This window comes from Vigna radiata, chromosome 5 (assembly GCF_000741045.1).
Source record: "Vigna radiata var. radiata cultivar VC1973A chromosome 5, Vradiata_ver6, whole genome shotgun sequence".
In the NCBI taxonomy this organism is placed as follows: domain Eukaryota; kingdom Viridiplantae; phylum Streptophyta; class Magnoliopsida; order Fabales; family Fabaceae; genus Vigna; species Vigna radiata.
In genome coordinates, this window is record NC_028355.1 from 5412105 (window position 1) to 5422507 (window position 10403).

The 10403-nt window shown below is 31.1% G+C and overlaps 1 protein-coding gene across 1 annotated transcript in view; it reads right to left on the bottom strand.

Annotated features, from left to right (window-relative positions):
* LOC106760880 (BURP domain protein RD22) overlaps window positions 1-1207 on the bottom strand; it is a 4089-nt gene extending 2882 nt beyond the window's left edge. The window contains exons 1-2 of the mRNA XM_014644316.2: window positions 1148-1207; window positions 944-1049 (exon numbers count right to left, since the gene is read on the bottom strand). Of these exons, the coding sequence (XP_014499802.1) occupies window positions 944-1049; window positions 1148-1186 (145 nt within the window). The 5' untranslated portion in view covers window positions 1187-1207. The remainder of the gene's footprint in view (window positions 1-943; window positions 1050-1147) is intronic.
* Between the last annotated feature and the right edge of the window lie 9196 nt (window positions 1208-10403).

Sequence of the window (10403 nt, forward strand, 5' to 3'; positions counted from 1 at the left end):
TATATATATATATATATATATATATATATATATATATATATATATATATATATATATATAAAGGATTTGTTAACTTATATAATCGTACACAATTTTAGTGAATAAAAATATCTTTATATTATAAATTCTAATCAAAAATAAAAATTATTAAAATATATCTGTGTTTAAAGTAAGTTTTTTTTTCATGAATATAAATTTTTTTATTAACTAAAATTTGATATATTTTAAGAGATTACCTAACTTAACTAACTCCATTTATATATATATAATTCATATTTGTACTTTATTTTTAATTTCATGTATAATTTGTTTTTTACTTGTTTATTTAATTAATCATGAAATCCAACATATTTATTCAGGATACGATTGAAATGTTATTAGTAGTTATAATATATAAAGAAAATAAAGAAAACGTATGAAAAATAAAAGATTCAATTAAAACTATAAGTTTTAAAACATAAGAACTAAGTTTTAAAAAAAGAATTAGAGATCACGAACAAAAATTAGTGATAAAAATTTAATTTAACTAAAAAAATTTGTTTTTCTAAAAATCATTACGATAGTCACTTAAAAACATTAATTGGTTTATTTCACGATGCGTTATAATATTACAAATCTATTATTAAGTACGTACCAGAGTATAATCTATTTCTGTATATTTTTAATGAGAGAAAAAATTTAATTTGATACAGATTTAAAAAACATTCATTTGATACTACTTTTAATAGTATAATAATATATATTATTATTTTAAATTAAAAAATAATATAATTATAATAAAAATATTATTATTTAACCATGTCAAATGAATTTAATTTATCGTTTTGGTGTATATATCACTGCATGATATTTCTTCATGAAGGTAGGTTGATGGCAGTAGAGTCTACACAGCCAAGTTTTTGAAAACTGTTAAAAATTGAAAAAGAAGAAAACATTTTTCTACCAAGCTTGGGAAGGTCTCTGATTGCTTTGGGGATTGGTGTGTTTGGAAGCATCTTTTGCCAGTAAAGCTCTGGAGGTAAGGCAGCTTGAGCTGTCATCAATATCACCTACAATCCAGTTTTCAAACATATAATAAACAAAATTTTCTTAGTTTTTCTAAAATATAGCAATCAAAGTGAAATATAAAATTAGAGTTAAGACTCACGTTGAGAGAAAAAAGTAATGGAAGCCACTGAAACTCCATGGCGGAAGAAGACTGGTTAGAGTTGAGAAGATGAGTTTTAGACAGAAACTCAAGATATTTATAGAGCTTTAGAGCAAGAGACACACGTCAAACTTTCATATACATTTATTATTACTTAGAGTGTAGAAAAAAGCTAAGAAACAAATCAATTTATAATTCTAAATTTGGAAACCATGTTTCATAAAGTGGACGACCCTTAAAATAAAGTACAGCTAAACTAAATTTTATGCTGAATATAAAAAAAGTCAAGTAAATATAATATGTCATATCGTTAAATAAATTATTTTATCGTACTATGATTCAAGTAAAAATTTATTTGATTTTATAAGATTCGTATTGACGGCAATTAATTAATATATTAGCACTGTTTAAAATATCAAATTCAATTAAGTTTTAATCTTGTATATACAAAAACCTTGTTTTGAATAATAAATATTACGCAAGTTATAGATTATTTATTTAATATTAAAATTATAACTGTTAATAACTTATAAAGAGAAATAGTGGTGAATTTTATGCTCCGGTTTCAAAAACATTTACATTCATGCTTTTTAAAAATAATATATATATATATATATATATATATATATATTATGTGTAGGGTGTACAATCAAATGTCCATTTAAAATAATTTTGTTGTTGTTAAGTTGTTGTTTCGCTATAAGGATAATATGTTCTTTAATTAATTAGAAATATTTGTTAAAGGTATTTTGATGTTTAAATTAGTTCAAATTCGATCACTTAAACAATTGAAGTTGTAATAAATGTGTTATAAAAGTCTCACCAACCATACTTTTAACTTGTAGTTATAGTTTTATTTGAATGGGCTTTAGATTAGGGTCAACCAAATTATGAGCTAAATTCATTTAAATTTGATTATACTCACCTGTTTAAAAATATAACTTTTTTTGATGGATGGGTTTGTTGTCTCGTGAACCGTGTCAACTCTTCGTGAATCATGCTATCAGTACTAACACCAAATGTAAAACGCCATGTGTCATTTACCATTGGATGGTGCAAGATCTAATGATCGTGAGAGCACCACGTGTCCCCATGGTTTTCTATACATAGAGAATAAGTGGTCCCATCATTTTTACAATTTTTACTCGTGCACTGCTCGGTTTCAGATTCTTTTCATTATCAATGTAAAAATGTCTACCATTGACAACTCTTCAGAATACTTCTCTAGTCGGGAGGGTAGGGGAAATATGTTGATGACGCCTCTACATCGTCGTCATCGCTAGGGTCATTGTCCAAGAATCAGAGGTCATCCAAGTAGAGCTTGGCATTAGTAAATAACGTCATGACACTTGTACATGCTACTAATAAGGGTTTGATTATGACCAGGGTTAAAAGGAGGATACCGTGGAAAGGACTGACCATATAGGTGGGGAGATTCAAGTTGACAATGTTTCAGAAAGGGATGAGTTGAATCTTCCAAAGGTCCCTAGGTATAATTGGGCTACACATGAGTTTCATGAATAAGCTACTCGTTTCAAGTGGGGTACTAATTTAGTGGACCTTGTCGGCTGAACTTTCATTTTGAGGGGTGACATGGATGATGTCGTGTACCTCCACGTGTGTCGAAACAACAATCGAGTGTGTCACAATCGAGAGAATTTGAAGCTAGATTTCTTTCTCATTTATTCTTACTTCTTCACAGACCTATTTAGGCATGTGTCATTTGAGGACTACCAAGTTGGGGTCCTATAGGAGTTGAACGTTGCTCCTACTAAGCTTTACCAGAACGCTTGGGTGCCTATGCAAGCGTTTGGTATTTTGTGCAAGGCTTTAGGTTTGAATCCTACCCAAAGCTTATTGCTTCATCACTATCCCACCTGCCCATTGCCTAAAAAAGAATGGGTGTCCTTGATAAGAAAGAGCGATCAATGTTAAGGCAAGATCGTCTAAAGAGAATAGACTATCTAGCATCTCAAAGTTTTGAAGTTTAGTAAACAGATTAAATTAAATATCATTTAAGAGAAGTATAGTGTTTGGACATTGTGGTCATCAAAACATTCCTACTAAATGCTTATAAGACAAATCATGACATGTCAAGTATAAAAAATTAAACAACATTTGACAAAAGCGAGTCTAGTAAAAGAAGCCATAAACATTATATCTTGTCAATTGTCACTACGTGAAAAAGCTCACTAAATGCTTAATATACGAAAAATGGTTTAACGATATTTCAAGGTATAAATCATTAAGTGCATGTACATATTTTACCTTGTTTTTCCTCTTTATCTATGCAAATATTGACAACACCAAGATTTACTTAAAAGAACTGCACGAGGATCAAAAAGACGTTATGAGATAGGAAGACATTCCTACAAAGTTTCCTAATGCTTTATCTCTTACAATAGTCGTACAAGCTCTAAGTAAAAAAGCAATGTTGTTCTTCCCAAGGCGTTGAAAAGTACATATTTTCGTACGAGTAGACACCTAATCTCAATAAATTCAACTATATTTGAGTAACAATCATTTGTCAATTGTTTGGTTTTTGGAATTTGATGAAATCACGTTTGTGGATGAAAGTGTGAGTTTGGAATAATTTTAGGAATCTTGTAAGGAAATTCTATGGTGACGTTTCTTTAATGTATGCATTGATGTAAGGAGTCAATAGTAATATCCATTAAAGACTCATGTAGAGTAGAATGAGTTATGTGGTGAAAGTGGTAAGAGGTTTTATCATTAAGAACGACCCTAAGGTTCTTATGATAGTTAAAGGGATTAACATTGTATGTAGTAGGATGAAACCCATTGACAATGGCGAGCAGTAAACACTGGTGCAGAAATAGCATTTAGTGTCACACATTTAACGTTTAACGAAATGAAATCCAACGTAAAAAATTGCCAGTGGCAGTTTTGTAAATAAAACATCATTATAGAAGTGGTTAAATGGGTCCCCAATGTTAAATAAGGTATAGACGTCAGCTCCCCCAAGGTCAGACGTCAAATGGTCTGCATACAAGACTGAAAAGTCATTATTTTACTACCTTTACACATCAACTACAGGCCCCCTAGCATCTAATTCCAATTAGACGTCAGCTTTTTCCCTCCACGGACGTCAAAAATTTCTTAAAATATATCATTTTAACCACCAATATTAATTATTTTACGACTTAAACGTCGGCTCCCTCCCCGCAAATGTGAAAAAGGTATAAAATTACCTCATTTGGATGCCAATATTAATTTCTTTTGCCACTTAGACGTCAGTTGGGAAGGGGCCCCGAAGCCTTAGAGAACTTAGACATTGGCTAGAAAGGGGCGTCAACGTCAAATACCCTGCATTTTCACCCACTCCAAAACGCGAGCACCAATTACGCGTTTTCTTTCACTGCGTTCAACTTCTTCCTCTGCTTTCTCTCGCTCGCCATTAATCTTCAGGTAAGTTTTCTCCCACTTTGCACTGTTTAAAATTATTTTGCACTGATTATATTACTTTTGGAACCATATCTTTCATTTACACTGATTAAAATTCATTTTCATTTACTTTTGGTGCAGTTCTTGGATGCATTATAGGACAATTACGTTGGCGATTTTCAGACTGTTATTGTACGCATTTTTCTCATCACCCTCACAACGACATTTGTCTACTCCCTCCCCTTTACGATTAGTTTCATTTTTAGTTTTTTATGTATATTAGTTTTTGCATTTTCATTGGTTGTTGCACTTTTCATTGGTTGTATAGTTCTAAAATTCTGGAAATTTTTTTGGTGTATTCTTGTGTTGTATATTGGTTTTTCAAGGTTTTAGTGGATAAAAATAGTGGTGAATATTTTTTTAAAAAAAGCCCATAAATTGACGTCTGTTGTTCTTACAACAGGCGTCAATTAACGTCTATTCAAAGACAACTATTACAAGTGGACTTTAAACTTAACTCAACCTCACAAAATTGGCTTGTAAGGTGAGGTTTCCACCGACTTATATATTATGAATTAACCTTATCTCTAGTCGATGTGGGACTTCCAATACACTCCCCTCACGTCGAGTATATACATCTCGAGCGTGAGACTAGACATTAATGGGTGCTCCGATAGCGACCCGATAGCGGGTGGAACAATATGCCTAACAAACAACAAATATCGCCAGGATATGCTTTAACGATGACTTTGATACCATGTTTGAAGTGGACTTTAAGCCTAACTCAACCTCACAAAATTGGCTTGTAAGGTGAGGTTTACACCCACTTATATACTATGAATTGGCCTTATCTCTAATCGATGTGGGACTTCCAACAACAACAAACGTCAATTTAACGTCTTCTACTATGACATCGGACTTTTAATAGACATCAAAATCCTATATTAAAAAACGTTAAAAACTATTTTTGTGTTAGTGAAAGGCTACTACAAGTGCAAAAACTATTAAGAATCATACATTAATGCCTAGATCCAAATAATTAAGTATAGAGAGTTTGTAATTGTATGTTTGATTTTTTTATGAATGTTTAAAATACCTTGTTTTATATGATGAAATGAGTTTAATTGGTATATGGCTATTTCTTTTATAAACTAGTTTACCCTTTCTTGTGTTTGTGCTTTTTGTGTTTGTTGTTCTTCTTTTTCAATGATGATCTTTACGAGTGTGAAAAAATGAGAAAATATGTGTGGGTTTACCTCAGGAGGAAGATGATGATGAAACTATATAAATATAGGATCATATGAGCTAGGTTTAGTTTTTATCTTTTAAAAGTGGTTGTAGCTATGTGGTTAGCTTTTAGTTCTTCAAAGTAGGTTGATGTAAAACTTGTTATAACTAATACAGTTGTTTTGGATAACGGTAATAGTATAGCTATATAAAGTTTTATTTAGTAGTATTGCACTATGAAATTAGATGTCACAAAAGATGGGAAAATACAATTTCTTCACAAAGAATAATTATTTCATCTTGTCCATCCATAAATGATAAATTGTACCATTTAAAGCAACCATATTTATGTTTGTCTCAATCATGTAAGTAAGCAAAAATATTCTCAAACCAAAGACTTTTAGTGCCACTGTAATGGGAAAAATAAAACAACAATAAAAAAAATACCAAAGTATGCTACATAAATAATTCCTCGGAATCTATTAGGAGCAACAATAATAATCATAAAGGAGAACACCAATATTTTTAAAGTAATAAAAAGTCACGAGCACAAACTAGTAAATTAAGCTCCACTAATGTCAAATATGAGTACAAGAGAGTTAAATTAGAAACACAAATAATTATTTTCAATCAACCAATACATCTAAACAATAACCCTGTCAAATATAAAGAACAAAGAAAAAAAAAATTACTATCAAAATGAGGAAGCATATGTCACAAACCTATTGTCAAAATTTCAACGTGATCCAAAGACTCTTCCTTTATGATAGTGAATTTTCTCTCTATTTTTTCTCTTCCAAAAATTACAAAAATAAACATCTCTTGATTTAAAAGTTTATTCTCCACTTAATATATATATATATATATATATTTTTGCTAACTTATGAAATTTCTTAAAGTGTATCGAATTTTCGTTCACAAAAATATCTTTATATATTTTGGATTTTAAGTTTTAAAATTAAAAATATTTGAATAATTTTTTATTTTATTTATTTTAAATTAAAAATAAAAATTATTAAAATATCTTATGTTTAAAATATTTTTTTAATAACAATTTTTTTAACTAAAATTTGATATATTTTAAGAGGTTACATAATTCAAAAAACCTATCTATCTATCTATATATATTATTTATTGAAATGTTCATAGTTTTCTAATACGTGAATATGATACTGATGACTATATTTTTTGAGTTTAAAATTTTTATAATTTGACATATATTCGATTTGGTAACAACTTGACCCAACTTTAATAATTACAACTATTAATAAAGTTGATTCCTCATAAAATTTTAATAAAGATCTTTAGTAAAGATCTGTTTTCTTTCTTCATTTATACTACAAATAAATCTATCCAAATAAGTATGTTTTAACTGTCATAACAAAGCCCTTTTTATATATATTTCTCGCAATTATGAGAAAACATTTTGAAAGGGGTATTTGGGCAGGGGACTAAGACCTTGCATCTAGTGCCTATTATCTTGCTTTCTTATAAATTCAATTGTCAAAAGAAATGCTGCAAGAGACCGTACCAATTATTTTCTTTACATAAAGTTGAAACTATATTTATCTTTATTTGGAAAGAAAAAAATAGGCACTAATAGGCAGTGCTTTTAATAGGTTGGTTGAAGTGTACTTGAAAGCATATTAATGTCCTGTATGAATTTTATGGATGAATTTTTTTTCTCTTGGTAAAACAAATTTATCAATATCTTTTGTTAATAAACTATATACTTTTAGTTATTAATGGAAATTTCCATGGAGGTAAAATAGAATTTTTATTATTAACGAATATTTTTATTAATAATAAATCCGTTAATAACATTACTCAATAACAATTTATTATAAATGATTTTAATGTTTTTATAAAATTTATGAAATATTTATTATAAATTAATAGGATATAGTAACTATTGCAATGACAAAAACATAATAATAAAAAGAAAAACAAAAATCATAATGACAGTGATAAAATTCAAGGAGGAAAAAGAAATAAAAAAAAATAAGAACCAAATTATAATATAAGTGTAACATCCCAATTTAATAATATAAAACTATTAAAATGAACATTACATAGATAATGATATAACAAACTATAGATTTGCGAAAAATAAAATTCTTCACCTGAAGTACCAAAAACACAATCTACACTTTAATCTTCTTATCTAACTTTTCGCTTAGCCAACTAGAAAGATTGTATCTCTAAGCTCACACCGTTATAAAGTGATAATCACAAAAGAGAAAACGATACACAGACAGACAAACAAAGAAGCAAGGGTGAGTTAGATATACAAAAATCATGCTATAGCAATCACACAACAGGCAAGTTTAATTTACATATACTGGATCACATAACACAACTTGTTACACTTTAAACTTCACTTGTCCGAACTTAGAATGATTGTCGAGCTATGGCGGGTCATGCACTTGTGGTACTTCTATTGCTTTGCAAAGCCGTTGCCAATGGGTTTCACCCTACCACACTCAAGAAGTTAGTGTGTACCATGCCTTGGAGTATACTGGAAGCCTCCAAGATTAAGACCTCCTACTACTCCTCACGACATGAATCAATCCTCTCTACGTGAGAAGAAAGACCATTGGAGTTTCAGGATAACCCCTAAGACTGAGCTACCATGCAAATCATTCTAACACACTTAGGGCGCCACCATGAATCCTCTCCTTGAGGAGCATGGAATTACATCCAATAAGGGCACCACCATGAATCCTCTCCTTGAGGAGCATGAAATTACGTCCAATAACCATACTTGTTACGTTCAACATCAATCGCAAGCTTTAAGCATATACATTTTCAAACTATAATTCACATCCATGATTAACTCCATAATATAATACCATATACTTCTAAACACGTTTCACAAATCAAGCAACATCCAACATAGTACAACCCAAAACAGAAGAAAAGGAAGTGAACTAAACTCAGCACTTGTCGCACAACGCACCCCACTCACAGGGCGAAACCAGAGTGGCTCGCCTAACGACACAGCTCGCATTGCGAATTACCTCACAAAGGTGCCAGACTTCAGTCCTCTCGCATAGCGCACCCAAGTCGTTATGCAAGAGCCTAGGAAGAGACCAACTCCCCCAAACATCTCGCTATGCGCCTCATTCGCCCTTCGAATTAAACTGGCAGTAGCTCTAGGCCACCCCCATTCCATAGCACCCAGATTCGCTATGCGAATCATCAAACAGAGAGCAACACGCTCCAATCATTCGCACAACGCACCAGTTCGCACAATAAATTACTCAAACATAGAGCACCCTCCTACAGGGACTCACTATGCGAGACCATTCGCATAGAGAATCTGCATAATTTGTAGAATGCAAATTCTGCAGAATTATGCACTCACACACCCCCTTACCATTTCTAGGCCTTTTCTCCAATTTCTAATACCCCTATTTCATGTTTATACCTAATTAAACTTGTCTAGATGTTCCTAAACCTTCTTATTAAAATTCTAAAGTGATTACAACTCAACTTTTACTCCAAAACATCAATTTCCACAACTTGAGGACCCCAAACCAAATTCTAACACTTTGCACCTATTTTGACCACTTTGGTGACTCAAACAAGTCACAATACACTTGCCAAGACTGCCCCCAACAGACCACAATGGTCCCTGACTTCTTACTCTCAAAATCACTACCTCACTTCCTCTATAATGACCTAAAACACTATTAAAACACTAGGTCTTCTGACTAATCAATATCACACCAAATTTCTCATCCCAAACACAATCAACATGTACAATTTCAACAATCAAGCTCATCCAAACAGTTCACAAGCATCACATTACAGATTCACAAATTTCAGTTTCAGCACAAACCACACCATATACTTAAGACCTAAAACACTACTCTAAAACAGCACACCAAGTCAGATTTCAACATACATACATATCATACCACAAATTTAAAGAAGTATTCTAGTTCCCCTTACCTCAGAGATTCATTGCACAGAAGAGTCATAACCTCGACCGCTTACTAGCACTTCACGAAATACTCAACAGGACCCAGCTGAAGAACGAGAAACTAATCGGTGACCACGAAACTCTCAACGCCAGGATCGCCTAAGCACCTCCTGATCGTTGAACAAACAGCTCAATGAAGAGAAGTGGTAGAGAGAAGGCAGAAAATTTCTAAAGAACAGGTTTCTAAAGATAAAGTGATTAAGCTAATGAATCAGGATGGTTTATAAAACTCTATTTATAATATCAGTGTGTTTTAATTATTAAAAATCTGGTGTGATTAGTGTAATACACATATCTACTCTTTTGACTCTATTTTTCAAGTCCTCACAATAAGTAAATTCGTCAACAATTACTATAGATATGTATTAAAAAATTTGACCATCAATAATTATTATAACAAATTTTGTTTGCTAATAACTATTTATAAACTTCAAAATTCATTAATAAAATTTATACGACCAAGTTTTCACTTTCGATAATTCGTAAGAAACTTTAATATACAGGAGAAATTTTGCAATTACCATGGAATCCATGTTTTTTTTAGTGAGAGGTATATGAACAAAAACAATATTTACCATCTATGTAATATCAAAAGTCGTCGTTATGACAGAAATTATTGAAACCCCTGATTTATGT